The sequence below is a fragment of the Manis javanica genome, chromosome 5, assembly GCF_040802235.1.
Source record: "Manis javanica isolate MJ-LG chromosome 5, MJ_LKY, whole genome shotgun sequence".
Lineage (NCBI taxonomy): Eukaryota > Metazoa > Chordata > Mammalia > Pholidota > Manidae > Manis > Manis javanica.
The window spans coordinates 28233886-28253108 of NC_133160.1; the positions used below are offsets into that span (position 1 = coordinate 28233886).

The window sequence follows — 19223 nt, forward strand, 5'->3', positions numbered from 1 at the left end:
ATGGCCCTGCTGTACTCAGGGCTCAGACCTTTGGAGATCACTCTCCTGAGCCCACCAGTGTAATATAAACCTCCAGCCTCCAAGACCTCCAAGTACCACTTGGTTCTTCCGCCAGCGATCGAGTCCAGGTTTTCCGGTTTTCCAAAATGTATCCACATACAGGTGGATGAGATGTATAGGAAACAAGATTGGCCATGAACTAATAAATGTTGAATCTGGTAAAAGGACCATGGGAATTCACTGTACTATTCTACCAAATAGGCTTAAAATTTGTCTTTACCAAAAAAAATTTTTTTATTAAAGTTCTGATACATATCCCTTCATATTCCAGAAGTGGTTTCGCCAGAGGTCCGCACCCTACCAAACCCCCTCAATCCCCAAAGCAGAGACTGGTAAACTGCACAAAATCTGATCCACATACTAGGGGCTGCCAAAATTTCTACAGCCTGTTTGAGGGTTTCGTTAACTCTGGGAGTATCAAAATGGCCACACATGAAAACTTAAACTTCCTAACTCAATACCATCTGTTAATTAAGATAAAAGCCATACAAGTTTCTGCTAAAATATAAACAAGGATATTTGCAGGAAAATAACTTCCAGTTAATTTCCTTAGGCACTGTGATATATATGAACCCCACATCAATCTTTTCTCTGCATCACATTTTGTAAATGAAATGTACTCTAGGTGGTAGGGATGGTTTCACCTGGGAGAATCATCCCCAGTAATGGTGCACTGCACTGCTGGGACCTGCAGTTGGGGACGTTTTAAGTGGCGGGGGGGGGAATAAAGCTTTATTGACTTCTGCCCATAAAAGTGATGACACACGGGCTTGTCCTCAGTTTGACTCAAAGAAAACTGCCTTTATTTCAAGGTTATATTAATGATCTTTTCATTGACAGGTTGGACACCCAACACATACGGGGAAAGCAGACAAGAATTGGGGGATCAACCAAAATGGGTATTCATATTACAACCAAACCCAGGATCTTTGCAACTAAGTACAGTGGGCCTCTGCCCCCACCACAAACCCTGGGATAACAGGGCCCAGAGCAGCAGATCAATCCATTCAAACACCTGGCTGGACTCAGGCTCCAGGATACAGCCCGCCATCACTGGAGGATGCTTGTCCCAGGTCAAAACTTTCCCCACCACCTAAAACGCCAAGGTCTCCAGACCCAAGACACTACCAGCGACTCTCTTGCTGTATCTTGTCCCCGTCAAGCACACCTACACGTACCAACTCCCAACAAAACAAGGGTCAGCAGTGCCTCAGACACTCAGGCCAGCCACATCACCTCTGCCAAACCCCGTGCCACACACCTAGCACCCAGCCCAGTCATCTCTTGGGCCACATTCAGCCTCATCAAAACAAACAAGAAAACCCAAACCTGAATCACCATCAGTCCTGGGTTCCCAGAACCACTCCAAGACGCAGAAACCAAGACGGTAGTGAAAGGTTTTACTGCGACTCCAGTGACAAGAGGGAAGGAGAGCAGGCAGGCACGAAACTTGCGATGAAGTTTTATTATCTGCGGAGACAAAACGGCTGCCTCAAGATGAGAGCAGCAGCAAGGGTAGGGGATTTCTGGCTTTTATACTTGTCAGAGGGGGAAGCAGGTCAGGTGCTTTCTGAGAAGCGTTGGAAACTTAAGGACCATTGGTGCTGTTTTTCTTGGTGGGCTTGCTCCCAGATGTGGGTTTTCTTTCATTCCCACCTTTTGTTTTTGCTAAAAATTGGAAACTGGAGTAGGGGGAATGGGAAGAAGTTCTTATCTGGCTGCTTCCTGCGTGAATGAGGCTGAAGAAGTTACTGGGGTAGTGGTTGGCTCTTAGCATCTGGTGGTAGCATCTGGGGTGGCTCGGGCTTCATGGCTGGTCTCGCTTGGGTTCTGCAAGAGCTGATAATCTTGTATAAGCAGTTGGTTAATAGTTTGATTGGTGATTTTGGAAATTTGAGTTTGGATGAGAGTTCGGAAGCAGTTAAGAAGACAGGGGGCTATTAGGAGCAGAGTACAAATAAGGAGTGAGGGGGAGAGAAGGGGTAGTAGAAAGTTTAAAAAATGGTCTGAGAAGGGCCACCAAGGGTTATTGTTGAGGTTTTTTTCTTTTATTTAGGAGTTCTTTAGAAAGATTGGAAAGACGTTGGAGGTTATATTCGATTTTGCCTGATTGATGTAGTAGCAACATTCTTCCCATAGGAAGAGGCAAGTTCCGCCTTTTTCTGCTAAGAGGTCTAGGGCTCTCCTATTTTGAAGGGTGACTTGGCTAGGGAAGAAAGTTGGAGCTGGAGGGGTTGTACGGATTGCGCAGTGACTTCAACTGTAGTTGCGAGTTTATCAGTTAGGTCTGTTAAATCTTGGGTGAATTGGTGAGAGGCTAGGAGTGAGTGGGCTAGACTTCCTGAGGCGAGTCCGGCTGCGGTGACGGCTGTGACGAGGCTGCCTACTAGCACTGCGAGTAAGGCAGCCCGTCGTTGCCGATGGTGGGATGGGATTTCTGGAAGGGAGGTAAGGCTGTGTAGTAGGTCGCTGAGTTCTCCCTCGGTGTATATGGTCATGCAAGAGATGAGGGTGACTGAGTAACAGGGATGATTTACATTGTGTGGAAGACAGACATAGAGGATGTAGTTACAGAGGAAGAAAACGCCAGGGAGGGGCAGTTGTATTAGGGGCTGAGTTGTGGTGGGTGGAAGGGGGAGGACAGAGTGTGGAGTTGTTTGCCCAACAGTGGGTTCTATTAAGAAATGAGGGTATTGCAGTGATGGGGGCGGAGAGGAGCGGCCGAGGGCGGCAGGGCTTGTCACTGGTATTACTAGGTATGGGTATGGGGACAAGGAGGGAATCTTTGGGAGGGCAGCAGAGGAAACATGAGGAAGTGTTAAGGGAGGAGTAGTTCTTGGGAAGAGTTAAGGAGGTGGATAGCAGGTTGATAAGTGAGAAGTGGAGGGAATAGTTGAGGTTTTGCAGTGATTTAAGGGTATGTACTCGCGTTTGGTTGAGATTCGCTATGGCTCAGTTGGTACGAGATTGTTGCAGGGATTTGGTGATAAGAATTTTTCCTCTGCCATCAGGGGGGTTGGCATTTCGTAGCCCCACTGCAGCTATTCGGGTTCCCCAGGATGCGGGGTTATCAATGGTAAAGGTGACATTAGGCTGATTGCTGGGTGATAGAAGGCGAGTGGGGTTTATTCCCCAGGCTCTACTTTGTCTGGCGGTGGAGTAGGAATAGTGATATTTACAGCTCCATGAGGGACATCCTTCCCATCCTCCCGGGTCTCTGCAGGAGGAGGAGGTTTGGTCTTCTTGGAAGCACAGGTATTTGGCCATAACTCTGGAGGCAGAGGTGGGGCAGTGATGGCTTACACATGTTTCAAGTGCATTGAAGGTTAAGGAGCTAGAGGGGCAGCCAGTGAGGGAACAAGAGGAGGAGTTCAGAAGCTTGGTATGTAGACTCCAAACTTCGAAAGTGTATTGGCAAAGGGGAGCGGTGCAGTCTTTGGCTGAGGGAGAAGTGTGGGAAGAGGTAATTAGGAGGAAGATTAAGAGTAGGTTAAGTTTGGCCATCTTCGAGAACTGGAGGGGATTCTTCTGAGACTGAAGGGAGTTTGGTAGAGGGTATCTTCTTGAACTGGGGAGTTGGAGGTCCGCTTGGCTGTGTATCGCTCTGTGGATGGAGAAAGTGAGGAACGATGAGTGTGTGGTTTGATACTGGAGCTGTGGAGCCAGTACGGGAAGTTCGCTGACTTGACGGCAGTGGGAGTGGTTAGTATGACTCAATAAGGACCTTGCCACTTGGGGGTGAGGGAGTTACGTGTGTTGTGTGGAGGGGAGATGAGGACTCGGTCCCCTATTTGGTAAAGTCTTGTAGGGTGTTTGTTTGGCATGGGGGTGTGAGAATTGACATGGGACCATAAGAGATTTCGTATAAGCTGGAGAAGAGGGGTCATGAGTGGAGGGGGTAGTAGCGGGGGGTCAGGAAGAATTACAGGAGGGAGGATTGGTCTTCCATACATAAGTTCAAATGGGCTTTTTCGGCATACTTCTTACTCTCAGTAATGCTAGAGGGAGAAGTTTTATCCAGTCTATATGGAGATCAAGAGAGAGCTTGGTGAGTATGTTTTTCGGGGTTTGGTTTGTCCTCTCTACTTTTCCAGAGGACTGAGGGTGGTAGGGTATGTGGAAGTGCCAAGGAATGGCTGGTGACTTGGCTAGGGTTTGAGTTATGGTAGAGGTGAACTCGGGGCCGTTGTCTGGTTGTAGAGAGGTGGGAGCCCAAATCAAGGGATGATGTTGAGGAGAATGTTGGAGACGGTGGAGGATCTCTTGTTGGTTGTAGGGAAAGCTTCTACCCACCCGGTGAAGGTGTCTTCTAGGACTAGGAGGTACTTATGTTTTTTCAAAATGGGCATATGAGTAAAATCGATTTGCCAGTCAGAACCAGGGAGGAAACCTCTTGCTTGGTGGCAAGGAAAGGTGGGTTTGTGGGAAGGGGTGTTAGGGTTGGTTCTTTGGAAGATGTCACATGAGGCAAAGAGGGTCCTGAGGTAGTTGAGGTCCTCGGGTGAGAGATGGATGAAGGGTTTTAGAAATTGCTGCAAGGTGTGACTACTGGTGTGAAAAAGCTTGTGTAAGTAGGTTAAGAGATCTTTTGTAGGTAAGGGGAAGGGTGCAGTCTCAGATTTGGAGAGGGAAAGGAAGAGTCCTGTGGATGTTAAAGCTGCCCTCTTTGCTACTTCATCAGCCCTGTTGTTACCAAGTGAGATGGTGGATTGATCTGTCTGATGGGATTTAACAGTGGACTATGCCTATGGCTGCTGGTAGTTTTGAGGCTTCAAGGAGGGCAGTGATGTGTGTGCCATTGGTGATTGAGGTTCCCTTTGTTGTGAGGAAACCCCTTTCTTTCCAAATGGCTGCATGGGAGAGTAAAATGTGGAAGGCATATTTGGAGTCTGTGTAGACTGTTAGGAAGGACTTGGCAGCTAAAGTGAAGGCCCGGTTTAGGGCAATAAGCTCTGCTTATTGATTGGTAGTATTTGGTGGGAGAGGCTGAGCCTCAGTAATTTTAGTGAGAGAGACTACAGCATAGCCTGAGTACTTGGTGTTGTTATGGATGAAGGAACTGCTGTCTGTAAACCAGGTATGAGTGGCCTTGGGTAGCGCTCCTTCTTGGAGATGAGTTGGATGGGATAATAGGTCTTCTAATATTTGTATGCACAAATGGGAAAGTGGTGTTATGGCTTGGTCTGATACAAGGGAAGCTAGATTGTGAGGGGGACAGGTTTCAAAGGTGAAGGAGGGGTCTTCAATGAAGGCTGTTTGGAGGGTTAGGACTCGGCACAGGGATAGCGTTTGAAGTCTTTCGTATGTAAGGAGCTCCGAGAGATGATGTGGTGAGCGTATAGTGGTGGCTTAGCCAAAGGTTAATTTTTTGCTTCTTGTATAAGAATTGTGGCAGCAGCAAGAGCACATAAGCAGGGAGCCCACCCTCGAACTGTTTCGTTGAGTTGTTTGGATAGATATGCTATGGGGGCTAAAGTTGGGCCTATGTTTTGGGTGAGGGCGCCGAAGGCGAACCCGCGATTTTCAGAGATGAAGAGAATGAAGGGGCAGGTGAGGTCAGGGAGATGTTGGGCTGGAGCGCGGATTAAGGCGTTCTTTAGAGTTTGAAAAGGGTGGTCCACAGGATTTAGGAGGGTTTCAGAGAGGGTTCCTTTTGCCACAGTGTATAGAGGAGCTGCAAGCAAGGAGAAATTGGGGATCCAGTTACGAAGGAAGTTGGCAAGGCCTAAGAAGGAAAGAATTTCTTCCTTTGTGGTGGGTGTGGGAATATTTTGTATGAATTGTTTTCTACACGCGGTGATGGCTTTGTGTGTGGGGGTGAGGACACCTAGGTAAACAACTTGAGGCCGTGAAAGCTGTACTTTGGAGGGGGATACTCGGTACCCGCAGGAAGAGAGGTGGTTCAGAAGGACGGCCAAATCTTGTTGGGACACATAGAGAGAGAGGCTGCAGAGGAGGAGGTCATCAACATATTGTAGGAGGGTGGAGGAGGGTATGGAGAGGTTCTGAAGGTCATGGGCGAGAGCTTGCCCAAAGAGGTGAGGGCTGTCATGGAACCCTTCTGGGAGAACAGTCCAGGTTAGTTGTGTGGACTGGTGGGAGGTGGGGTCAGTCCAGGTAAAGGCAAAGAGATCTTGGGAGTCAGGGTGGAGAGGGATGGTAAAAAATGCATCTTTGAGATCTATGACTGAAAAATGGGTAGTGTTGGCTGGGATGGAGGAGAGAAGAGTACAGGGGTTGGGAACTATTGGGTGGATGGGGATAGCTGCAGCGTTAATGCAATGGAGGTCTTGGACTAATTGGTATGTCCCATTGGTTTTCTTTACTGCTAAGATGGGTGTATTGTAAGGTGAATTGGTGGGTTTAAGGAGACGTTTTCAGGGGAGGTCATTGATGGTGGGCTGAAGGCCTAAGAGACTTTGGGTGGGGAGCAGATATTGGGGCTGGGAAGGAAAGAAGTAGGGTCTATGAGCTTAATGCGGATGGGTGGACATCTTGCGATGGATGGGTGGACAGTGTCCCATATATGGGGTTACCTATATCTGGAGGTAAAGGGGGAGAGGAGGCGGGAGGTACGGAGGCAAGGCTTAGGAGGAGGAGAACTGCAGATGAGCTGGGGTGAGGGCGTATGGAGCGATGGAAGGGGACGGCAGCGTTGAGTTTCTGTAGTATATCTCACCCAACTAAGGGAGTGGGACATCAGGGTAGGACAAGGAACTAATGGGTGAAGGTGGACTGCTGAAAGGTGCAGTAAAGTGGGGGTGGGTATTAGAGGCTGGTAGGGAGACCCGCATATGCTGATTATAGAAATATTGGAGTGGCGTGTGGGGCCTTTAAAACTACACAGGACAGAATACATGGCTCCTGTGTCTAGGAGGAAAGAAATAAGCTGTCCGGCCACAGTGACGGTCACCCTAGGCTCCCATGCTGTGATGGCAGTGGCCTGAGGTGAGAGCCCTGGGCCCTGTCAGTCTTCAGCCACTAGGCCGAGAAGTTTTGTGTCTGTGGTGTAGGGAGATAGCCTGGCACTGCTTTGAGCACTGGGACAATCTACTCCCCAATGGCTGGGCAAATGACACTTAGGACAGGGCCTGGGGGGCTTTCGTGAGTTGGGGCAAGCTCTAGCCCAGTGGCCAGTTCTGCCACACTTAAAGCAGGGCCCAGGCAGGCTCCACTTGGAAGAAGGGGTGACAGAGGATTTGGTCGCTGTGGCTGGAAAAGCCTTAGCCAAAAGTTGGTACTTCTGCTGATATTTCTGTTTTAAGGCTTTTTCACCTCTCCCATTATACACTTTGAAGGCCACGGTTAAAACTTCTGCCTGTGGGGTTAAAGGCCCATGCTCTAGGTGTCTGAGTTTAGCTTTTATGTCAGGGAAGCTCTGGGAGAAGAAGTAGGTCATGAGGAGTTGCTTCCCATCTGGGGTCTCGGGGTCTAGGTTGGTATATTGGAGAAGGACTTTGGTAAGCCTCTCGAGGAAAACTGATTTTCATTTTTGTCTTGAATCACCTCTTGGAGCTTCTCACAGGCCTTGTGTGCTCCTCTCCTGAGACCGGCAACAATGCAGGTGGTAAACTGGTCTTTGTAGATTATGTCTTGAGGGTCGTTATAATCCCAGTTGGGGTCTCTGTCTGGGACAGCTTCGGTACCGATGGGATGAGAGGGGGTAGTAAGGTGTATGTCATCTGCATGTGCTTTGGCCTGTTCCCAGACTCGTCTGCGCTCCTCTGGGAGGAAGGTACTGGACAAGATTACATGGAGGTCATGGAAGGTGAGATTGTAGGACTGAGACACTGGAACTCTTTTATATACGTGGAGGGATTGGAAGTATAGGAACCTAACTTCTTCTCGATCTATGAAAGATCAGAGAGGGAAAATGGGACATGGACTCTGATGACTCCTCGGCTCCTGCTACTTCTCTTAAGGGAGCTAGGAGATGGGGTTTAGATTTACTTCGGGTGGCTGGTGGACTGCGCCGAAGAGGAATGGAGGAGGGACCTGTGGGTGAACGAGTAGGAGAATTAGAAGAGGAGGAAGGAGGGGGAGTTGTAATAGGTGCTGAAGGAGTAGCAGGGGCTCGGAGGGGGCGGTAAGGAGATTCATCGGCAGGGTCGTGGTCAAAGATGGAGGGAGATGGGGGGTTTTGAGGGGTTTGAAGGACTGCAAGGAGGTGTTTAGGGGCACAGGAAGCACAGAGAGAGGGTTTATTGCAGAGGAAGGTAAAAGCTTGAACATAGGGGATCTCTTTCCATTTGCCCGAACGCTCACAAAAATTGTAGAGGTCTCTAATGACCTTTGGTTCGAGAGAACCATTAAGAGGTCAGGTGGTTTGGTCGTCTAAGGGATATTGAAGCCAGATGTCATTGCGGAATCTAATGAGTTTGAAGGGTTTAAGGTCAGGGTGCAAGTGGAGAGTTTTGAAGTTATTGAGAAGGCACCCAAGAGGGAAGTCAGCCAGAATGGAAGCCTTGTTTCCCATTGTGACTGTGTGAAGACTCTGCTCAGTGCCCAAGGCATCCCAAGGAGACTGAGGGTCTGTGAGAGAGAAGCAGTCTCAGACAGAGGTCGTCACCACCGTGGCTGAGGTTGCAAGCATAGGACTGACCAGAGCCCAGTACTGGGGCTTCCTGTAGGGAATTCTGAGTCAGTGAGAGAAGTCACAATGGAAAGAGGCTTTGAGAGGGAAGTGAGGCTAACTTGATAGGAAAGGATGTCAGGCTGGAGGGATGCTAGGACCCTGGCTACAGGGGACAACCATAACTGTGAAAGTCGTGGTTGGGGGTTCCCCTGCTCAAGACTGCCTATGAGAGCACCGGACAATCAACAGTCATCTCTCAAGTATGGTCTCCGAGCGTTTAAGCCAGGGACGGGAACTTACCAGTCGGAAGGTGTTGGGCATTGGCAGAGCATTCGGGGGAATGGAAGGGCAAGTTCGGCTGGGCTGGGGTCAGGATAGGGCTCTCAAGGCAGCTCCGATTCCCGAGGGAAGGGCAAGATCAATGAGAAGCCCTCATCCAAGTCACAGCACCAATGAAAGGTTTTCCCGCGACCCCAGTGACAAGAGGGAAGGAGAGCAGGCAGGCACGAAACCTGCAATGAAGTTTATTATCTGCCGAAGCAAAAGCGCTGCCTCAAGAAGATGATAGCAGCAGCAAGGGTAGGGGATTTCTGGCTTTTATACTTGTCGGAGGGGGAAGCAAGTCAGGTGTTTTCTGAGAAGCGTTGCTTTACAGGGAAATGAAACTTAAGGACCGTTGGTGCTGTTTTTCTTGGCGGGCTTGCTCCCGGATGTGGGTTTTCTTCCAGGGAGCTACCCCACCCAAACACACTGGGGCTGCGTGGCTCCGGCCACCCTTCCCCTTCCCACCATCCCCCCGGGGACCTTGTATAAGGAACCCACATCTGGATACGAGCCCACCAAGAACAGACAGCCCGCCAAAATAAACAGCACCAACGGTCCTTAAGTTTGCATTTCCCTGTAAAACGTTGCTTTTCAGAAAACACCTGACCTACTTCCCCCTGTGACCAGTATAAAAACCAAAGATCCCCTACCCTTGGGGCTGCTCTCAGTCTTCTGAGGCAGTCATTTTGTCTCTGCAGATAATAAGCCTTGCCGCGAGTATCGTGCCTCCTGTCTTCTCCCTGCGCACCACCGTTGGGGTCGCGGGATATACCTTTCATTGGTGCCATGACTCAGATGAGGCTCCCTCACTGATCTTGCTCTTCCCTCTGGGAATCCAAGCTGCCTTGAGGTCCCCCTCCCCAACCCCACTCTGGCTGCCTGGCCAAACTCACCTCTCCATTTCCCGAAACGCTCCGTCGGCATCCAACACGCTTCAATTGGTGAATTTCCCATCCCTGGTTAAAACGTTCTGTGACTAGACTCGAGAGATGACCGTTGATCGTCCTGGAGGCTGTCCTGAGTGGGGAAACCCCCAACCATGACTTTCATAGTTACGGTTGGTCCTCATAACCGGATCCCAATCTTGCCCGCCCGAATATTTTCCTTTTCCTTTTCCTTTTCCTTTTCACCTTCCTCGTTGTCCGACCCTCTTTCCTGCTGTGACTGTTCTCCCATTCTCTACAAAAGCCCCGGTACCGGGCTCTGGTCAGCTCTACGCCGGCAGCCTCAGAAGCAGGGGTGACGACCCCTGCCTGAGATCGCCCTAGCAACCTGCCTACCTGCCTCTTCGGGATGCCTTAGAGTGCAGACTGCAGTCTCTCACTTAAGTCACAATGGGAAACAGGCCCTCTATTCCCGCCGAGTCCCCACTGGGGTGTCTGCTCAATAACTTCAAAGCCCTACACCTACACCCTGATCTTAAGCCTTTTAAACTCATTTGTTTTTGTAATTAAATTTGGCCCCAATATCCACTAGACAATCAAACAGTGTAGCCTCTTAAAGGCTCACTAGATCCTAAAGTTATCAGGGATCTCCACAATTTCTGTGAGCGTTCCAGAAAATGGAAATCCCCTATGTTCAAGCTTTCACTTTCCTCTGCAACAAACCCTCTCTGTGTCTCTTGTGCCCCAAAGCACCTTGTTGCCATCCTTCAGACCCCTAAAACCTCCCCACCTTCCTCCATCTCCGACCGTGATCCCGCCGATGAATCTCCTCCTTACCGACCTCACCTGCCTCCAGCAACCCCGTCAGCACCTATCCCTACTCCTCCTCTCTCCTCTCCCTCCAGCTCACCCTCTCCCTCACCCACCGACCCCCCCACCATTCTGCTTCCTCCCAGCCCACCAGCTACCCAAAGCAAAACTAAACACCACTTCATAGCCCCCTTGAGGGAAGTAGCTGGTGTTGAAGGCGTCATCAGAGTTCGTGTTCCCTTCTCTCTCTCTGATCTCTCACAGACTGAGAAAAAACTGGGCTTTTATACCTCTAACCCCTCTACCTACATCAAGGAGTTTCAGTACCTCACCCAATCCTATAACCTAACTTTTCATGACCTTCACGTAATTCTATCCAGCACCCTGCTAGCAGAGGAGCGCAGACAAGTTTGGGAGCAAGCCAGAACACATGCCAATGACATACACCTTACCACCCCCACACATCCCATAGGAACTGAGGCAGTTCCTGACAGAAACCCCAACTGGGACTACAACGATCCTCACGACATAATCAAGCGAGATCAGTTAACCACCTGCCTAGTGGCTGGTCTAAGGAGGGGAGCCCATAAGGCTATCAACTATGAAAAACTCCAAGAGATCATTCAAGACAAACAGGAGAATCCTTCCATTTTCCTAGGATGGCTAACCAAAGCCCTCCTGCAGTACACCAATCTAGACCCAGAAACCCCAGACGGGAAGCAACTCCCTATGATCTACTTCTTCTCTCAGAGCTTCCCCAACATAAAAGCAAAACTTAAGCGCCTAGAGCGCAGGCCTTTAACTCCACAGGCAGAGGTATTAGCAGTGGCATTCAAAGTATACAATGGGAGAGATGAGAAAGCCCTCAAACAAAAGTACCAGCAGAAGTACCAACTCATGGTCAAGGCCTTTCCTAGCATGGCCACAAAAACAGTCACCCCAGCCACCAAGCAGAGCCTGCCAGGGCCATGCTTTAAGTGCAGTAAAACAGGCCACTGGGCTAGAGCATACCCTAATCCACAAAAGCCCCGCAGGCCCTGTCCTAAGTGTCACTTGCCAGGTCATTGGGGGATCGATTGTCCCAGCGCTCAGAGAGGCACTGGGCCAGCCTCCTCCTACACCACTGACACAACTCTTCTCAGCCTGGAGGCCGAAGATTGATGGGGCCCAGGGCTCCTACCTCGGGCCACTTCCATCAGAGCAGAGAAGCCTAGGGTGACCATCACTGTGGCTGGAGAGCCCATCTCTTTCCTCCTCGACACAGAAGCCACTTATTCTGTCCTGTGCAATTTCAAAGGCCCCGCTCACCGCTCTAATATATCCATAGTCGGAGTCTGCGGGTCCCCTTACCAACCACTAATAACCCCCCTACTCCACTGCACCCTCCAACAATCTGCCTTCACCCATCAGTTCCTCATCCTGCCTCGATGCCCCACTCCCTTAATTGGGCGAGACATTCTGCAGAAGCTCCACGACTCTGTCACCTTCCATCCCTCTATACACCTGCACCCCAGCTCGTCTGCAGCCCTTCTTGTCCTAGCCCTCACCTCCGCGCCTTCGGTTTCTTCACCTCCCTTACCCCCCGACGTAGTTGACCCCATAGTTTGGGACACTGTCCACCCATCCCTCACGAAATGCCCCCCTATCCACGTCAAACTTAAAGACCCCTCTTCCTTCCCTTCACAGCCCAAATATCCTCTCCCCATCCAAAGCCTCTTAGGGCTACAACCCATTATTACAGATCTCCTTCACAAGCAACTCTTAAGGCCCGCAAACTCCCCCTATAATACACCCATTCTAGCAGTAAAAAAGCCTAATGGGGCATATAGATTAGTCCAGGACCTCCGTTGCGTCAACACCGCAATCATCCCCATCCATCCAGTGGTTCCCAACCCCTACACCCTCCTCTCCTCCATTCTGGCAAATACCACCCATTTCTCCATAGTAGACCTTAAAGATGTGTTCTTTACTATACCTCTCCACCCTGACTCCCAAGACATATTTGCCTTTATGTAGACTGATCCTATGTCCCACTGCTCAACACAAATAACTTGGACAGTCCTTCCGGAAGGCTTCCGAGATAGCCCACACCTCTTCGGGCAAGCCCTAGCCCATGACCTTCAAAACCTCTCCATACCCTCTTCAACCCTCTTGCAATATGTAAATGACCTTCTCTGCAGTCCCTCCCTTACCATTTCCCAGCAAGACACTGCAGTTCTCCTAAACCACCTCTCCTCTTGTGGGTTTCAGGTGTCCCCCTCCAAGGTGCAACTGTCATTATCACAAGTTTCATACCTCGGAGTCCTCCTCTCCCCCCACACAAAAAGCTATTACTGTTTGCCGGACACAATTCATACAAAATATTCCCACCCTACCATGAAAGAAGAGATCCTTTCCTTCCTCGGTCTCGCTAATTTCCTCCACAGCTGGATTCCCAATTTTTCCTTACTTGCTGCCCCTCTATACAATGCAGCGAAAAGAACCCTCTCAGAACCTCTCCTTAACCCTATAAATCACCCCATCCAAGTCCTAAAAAACGCTATACTTCACACCCCAGCTCTGCATCTCCCTGATCTAGCTCGTCCCTTCATTGTCTTTGTGTCTGACAACCACGGATTCACAATCGGAGCCCAAACTCAACAACTAGGTCCAACCTTAGCCCTCACTGCATACCTATCAAAGCAACTTGATGTCACCATTTGGGGTTGGGCCCCCTGCCTACACACCTCGCATCCTCGCGGCTGCTGCTCTTCTTATACAAGAAGCAAAAAAACTGACTTTTGGTCAGCACACCACCATACGATCCCCACACCATCTCTCAGAGCTCCTTACTTACAAAAGACTCCAAACGTTGCCCCCGTGCCGAATCCTAACCCTCCAAACAGCTCTCATCGAAGACCCTTCACTAGCCTTTGAAACCTGTCCCCCTCACAATCTTGCCACTCTTCTATCCAACCAACCAGCAACACCACACTCCTCCCATTCATGCATACAGCTCTTAGAAGATTTACTCCTCCATCCCACTCACCTCCAAGAAAGAGCGTTACCCCAGGTCACTCACATGTGGTTCACAGATGGAAGCTCTTTTGTCCATGAACACACCCGCTTCGCTGGATAAGCCATAGTGTCCCTCACCAAAGTCACTGAGGCTCAGCCCCTCCCATCCAGCACCACCAATAAACAGGCAGAATTAATTGCCCTAACCAGAGCTTTTACCCTTGCCGCCAACTCTTCACTCACAGTCTACACAGACTCTAAGTATGCCTTCCACATCCTACTCTTCCATGCAGCCATTTGGAAAGAAAGGTGCTTCCTTACTACCAAAGGAACTTCGGTAACCAATGACCCTCATATCACAGCTGTCCTCCAAGACTTGCAACTTCCAAAAGCCATAGGCTTAGTCCACTGCAAAGCACACCAAACAGATCAATCCATTACCTCTCTCGGCAATAATCGAGCTGATGAAGCAGCAAAAAAGGCAGCTCTTTCTCACTCTTCCTGAAGATAATTGTCCTCCCCCTCCCCCTACTCAAGATCTTTTAACCTACCTACACAAATTCTTTCATGCTAATGCACATATATTACAGCGTTACCTAAAACCATTCCTCAGCCTCTCACCTGGAGATCTCAAGTTCCTAAAAGACCTTTCAACATCATGTGACATATGCCAAAAAGCCAACCCCAATACTCCATCCCACAAGCCCACCTTTCCCTGCCACCAAGCCAGAGGATACCTACCGGGCTCTGACTGGCAAATCGACTTTACCCACATGCCTCCAGTAAAAAAACATAAGTTCCTCCTAGTCCTAGTAGATACTTTCACCTGGTGGGTAGAAGCCTTTCCTACGACCAACAAGAGAGTCTCCACCGTCTCCAACATTCTCCTCAGCAATATCATTCCCCAGTTCGTCCTTCCCACATCCCTACAATCAGATAACAGTCCCGAATTCACCTCCTTAGTCACCCAGTCCTTAGTGAAATTGCTGGGTATCCCTTGGCACTTTCACATACCCTACCACCCTCAATCTTCTGGGAAGGTAGAAAGAACTAATCGGACCCTAAAGAACATACTGACCAAGCTCTCTCTTGAGCTCCACATAGATTGGATACAACTCCTCCCACTAGCACTACTAAGAGTACGGAGTATGCTGAGGAGGCCCTCTCTTATATCCCCCTTTGAACCTATGTATGGAAGACCAACGCTCCCTCCCGGGATTCTTCCTGAACCCCCGTAACTTCCCCCTGCTCTCTTGACTCTTCTCCTCCAACTCATATGACATCTCCTGTGGTCTCAGGCTGACTCCCTTACCCCAGCACCCAGCAAGCACCCCCCAACTCCATATCACATAGGAGATGAAGTCCTTATCTCCCCCCGCCCACATGCAACACACAACCCCCTCACCCCCAAATGGCAAGGGCCTTATTGAGTAATACTAACTACCCCGACAGCAGTCAAGCTAGCTAAAATCCCATACTGGCTCCACAATTCCCGTACCAAACCCTACACTCATCCTTCCCTTCCTGTTTCTCACTCCACAGAACGATACTCAGACAAGCCAACCAGACCACTAACTCTTCAACTCAAGAAGATATCTTCAAACCTGCCCCCCATCTCAAAGGAATCCCCCCTTTCTTAATTATGCACAGATCAACCTTGTTCCTCCTCTTTTCCACCCATTCCTCCTAAAAGATTGCTCCTCTCCCCCGACAATACACGTTCGAAGTATGGAAGCTCCATAATGGAGAGAAAAATCAAACTCCTAAATTCTTCTTCATGCCCTCTCTTGAGCTGTCCATCTATCTCCCTAACCTTCAACGCCCTCGAAACCTGTGTAAACCATCACTGTCCTACTTGCGCCTCCACAGTCCTTGCCAAATACCTCTGCTTCTCAGAGGGTCAAACCTCTGCCTCCTGTAAAAGAGATCCAGTAGGATGAGTAGGGTGTCCCTCATGGAGCTGTAAATATCACTGCTCGTATCCCACTCCCAAGCAGAGCGGAGCCTGGGGAATAAACCCCACCAGCCTCCTTTCCACAAGCAGCCACCCTAATGTCACCTTCACCATATCCAATCCCAGTTCCTGGAACTCCCGTAGAGCAGCTGTAGGACTCAGAAATACAAACCCCCCTGACAGAAGAGGAAAGATTATCATTACCAAAACTTTGCAACAATCACGCACCAACATAGCCATTACAAACCTCAATAGAACCAGACTACACACTCTGAAATCACTGCAAAACCTGAACTTCTCCCTCCACTTCTAGTTAGTCAACCTCCTCTCTACATCCCTCACATTGTTGAAAACTATTCTGCTCTTAACACCTCCTCATGCTTTCTTTGTTGCCTACTCAAAAACTTCCCCTTTGTTCCTATCCCCATACCCAGCAACAGTACTAACAGCGCAAAAGCCTGCCGCCCTAAACCCTTGATCTCATCTCCTGTCCCCTCTCTACCACCCTTCTTTAATATCTGACTGTTGGGCAAGTAATTCCTCGCTATGCCCTCCCTCCTCTATCTACCACCCATTAGCCCAAAACACCACACCATCCCCCGGTGTTCTCTTCCTATGCGATTCCATCCTATACGCATGCCTCCCTCATAATAGTAGTCATCCGTTAGTTAGTAACTCTCATCCCACGCATGACCATCTACACTGAAGGAGAATTCAGAGATGTAATCCACAGGGCCACCCTTCCCGAAATTCACCACAGGCGGCAGCGAGCTGCCTCACTAGCAATATTGGTGGGATTCAGTTTTGTCACTGCCATCACTGCCGCTGGACTAGCCTCAGGGAGTCTAGCCCACTCACTATTAACCTCCCACCAATTCACCCAAGACCTGTTAGACCTCACTGATAAACTTGCAACGACAGAATTCACCGCGCAGTCCATCCGATCCCTCCAACTCCAACTTTTCCTCCGTAGCTGAAGTCACCCTACAGAATAGAAGAGCCCTAGACCTCCTAACAGCAGAAAAAGGCAGGACCTGCGTCTTTCTGCAAGAAGAATGTTGCTACTACATCAATTAATCAGGCAAAATCGAATACAACCTCCAACATCTCTCCAATCTTTCCAAAGAACTCCTAAATAAGAGAAAAAAATCTCAACAATAACCCCTGGTGGCCCTTCTCAGACCATTTCTTAACTGTTCTACTACCCCTTCTCTCCCCCTCACTCCTTATTTGTACTCTGCTCCTAATAGCCCCCTGTCTTCTTAACTGCTTCCGAACTCTCATCCAAACTCAAATTTCAAAAATCACTAATCAAACTATTAACCAACTACTTATACAAGTTTATCAGCTTTTGCAGAACCCAAGCGAGACAGCCACGAAGCCCGAGCCACCCCAGATGCTATCACCAGATGCTAAGAGCCAACCACCACCTCAGCAACGTCTTCTGCCCTATCCACGCAGGAAGGAGCCAGAAAGAGTACTTCTTCGTCCCGTTTCCCTTACTCCAATTTCCATATTTTTAACAAACACAAAAGGTGGGAATATAAGGAACCCACATTGGGATATGAGCCAGCCAAGAACAGACAGCCCGCCAAAATAAACAGCACCAATGGTCCTGAAGTGTCCATATCCCTGTAAAACGTTGCTTCTCAGAAAACACCTGACCTACTCCCCCCTGCGACCAGTATAAAAACCAAAGATCCCCTACCCTTGGGGCTGCTCTCAGTCTTCTGAGGCAGTCATTTTGTCTCTGCAGATAATAAACCTTGCCGCGAGTACCGTGCCTCCTGTCTTCTCCCTGCGCGGCACCGTTGGGGTCGCGGGATATACCTTTCACCTTGGGCTATCTAGCCTTGACTGGACTCACCCCACCGCCAAAGCCACTCCGCGGACGCACGCCGGAGCCGCCTCGCTACTCGGAAATCGCGGGTCCCAGAATTACGGCCCCCGCCCAAAAAGAACTTGGAGGTCCAGGTCACTCGCCGCGGCCGGCGAAGGGGCTCAACGCGGCGTCCAGCACATCGGGGATTCGGGGTTGGCTGGGCGCCCCCCGTTTCGTCACCAAAGCCGTGCCCCCTCCTCCAAGCAGCACAAACCCCGCACCCGCGGCCGAGCCGCCGCACTCGGCCCAAGCTCCAACCCTAGGCCGGCCTCTCCCGACCCGCCTTCCCGTCCGGGGAACACACCGGGCGCCCAGGACCCATGCAGCCTGGCTTGCCCAGCGGCACTTCGCTCACTCGCCTCCGGCGCTGGCCGCCGCCACAGCTGCACTTCCCAGAATCCCTGCCGCGCCGCCCCAGCCGCTAGACAACCGCTTCCCTCCGCACCGCGCGGTTAACCGGCCCGTCACTGCAGTGACCGCCCGCCTCAAGTCTCAGGCGACACCCCTGCAGAACTCAGGCACGGGTCCCGAACGGAGCCGCTACCCGCTGCGCCCCTTCCGGAAAGATTCGCAGTCCCAGAGGTCTTGGCGGCAGCTCCCGCGCGCGGCTCCCAGATCCCGCGCGGCCGCCGGGCCCGGGACAGCGCTGCCCAGGCATTTCGGGTTGGCGCGTCAGCCCAGCCAAAACCCCCGCGCTAGTTGTTCCTTTTCCCTTTCGTCCTCCCGCAGGCTTAGGCTGTGTAGCACGTCAGCTGAAACAAACGCGCCTCTCCCGTAAGAGAGTTTATTCAGACCCTTACTGAGGGCCAGGACCCGGGAGCGCTGTCAATCACAATTCTGACGTGAGGGCTCCAAGGCCCTTGTCTGCGAATTGTCTCTGCCTTCTTACAACCGGAGATGCGTGCAGGAAAGCGGTTGCATCTAACAGGACATCAAGCAGTGTGGCAGGGATATGTCTGAGTAGTGTCTCAGAAGAACACTGTAAGTCCGGGGAGAGGAAATCCCGGGGCAAAATACCTCTAAGAACCAACATCACTCAAAGGGACAAATAAAGTTTAAAATCCGTTTATTTCTCCCAAAACTGCAGTCCGGCCCCTCTCTCCTGCTCCAGCAGCAGCAAAACAGGCCCTCCCCCTCACCTCTCAGGTACAGATAAGAAAGACCTCCTTTGCTCATGTAATTACCCATTGATATAGAGATGAACTTCTCCACCCCTGAGGAATGATGCAAATACACCAAAGCCAAACTTCTTTCCACCTCTGAACTGTTGATATGCAGATGTACCAAAGCCAGGCAAGATATTCTGAAAATGTTACAATTTTACCCACACCAGGGAAGCCCAGTAGTTTCTGTAAGATAAATTCTAGCCGAAATAAGCAGGCGATGAGAGGCAACAAAGGTCCAGGAAGTTTATTTGAGTGCAATTCCCGGGCGAGGTTCACCAGTCTGAAACAGGCTGGGGAAGTCGAGCCCAGGAGAGGAGGCGGGGAGATTTTAAGAGAACTGGGAAGGGAGGGGGAAGTGGGCGCCCTAGTGAGGGGAATTTTTTTTATTGGCTCAGGATAGGGTGATGGACAGCCAGAGGTCTCCTCCTTCTAGATGGAGGGGGTCTGCATCCAGGGTTTGTTGGCACTTCATGGGACTGGAATCCAGGAAGAGCTGTTCGTTCCTTCCTTATATGGCACAGAGCTATTTGGTGCTTTGTTCCATTTGCACTGTCCTCGGTTTCCTCCCTCC

At 50.3% G+C, this 19223-nt stretch overlaps 2 protein-coding genes across 2 annotated transcripts in view; one reads left to right on the forward strand and one right to left on the reverse strand.

Moving 5' to 3' along the window:
* ZNF343 (zinc finger protein 343) overlaps positions 1-18252 on the reverse strand; it is a 32992-nt gene extending 14740 nt beyond the window's left edge. The window contains exons 1-2 of the mRNA XM_073236837.1: positions 17846-18252; positions 1390-3664 (exon numbers count right to left, since the gene is read on the reverse strand). The gene's annotated coding sequence lies outside the window, so the exon portion shown is untranslated. The remainder of the gene's footprint in view (positions 1-1389; positions 3665-17845) is intronic.
* TMC2 (transmembrane channel like 2) overlaps positions 7714-19223 on the forward strand; it is an 87900-nt gene continuing 76390 nt past the window's right edge. The window contains exons 1-2 of the mRNA XM_073238064.1: positions 7714-7828; positions 17456-18157. Of these exons, the coding sequence (XP_073094165.1) occupies positions 7714-7828; positions 17456-18157 (817 nt within the window). The remainder of the gene's footprint in view (positions 7829-17455; positions 18158-19223) is intronic.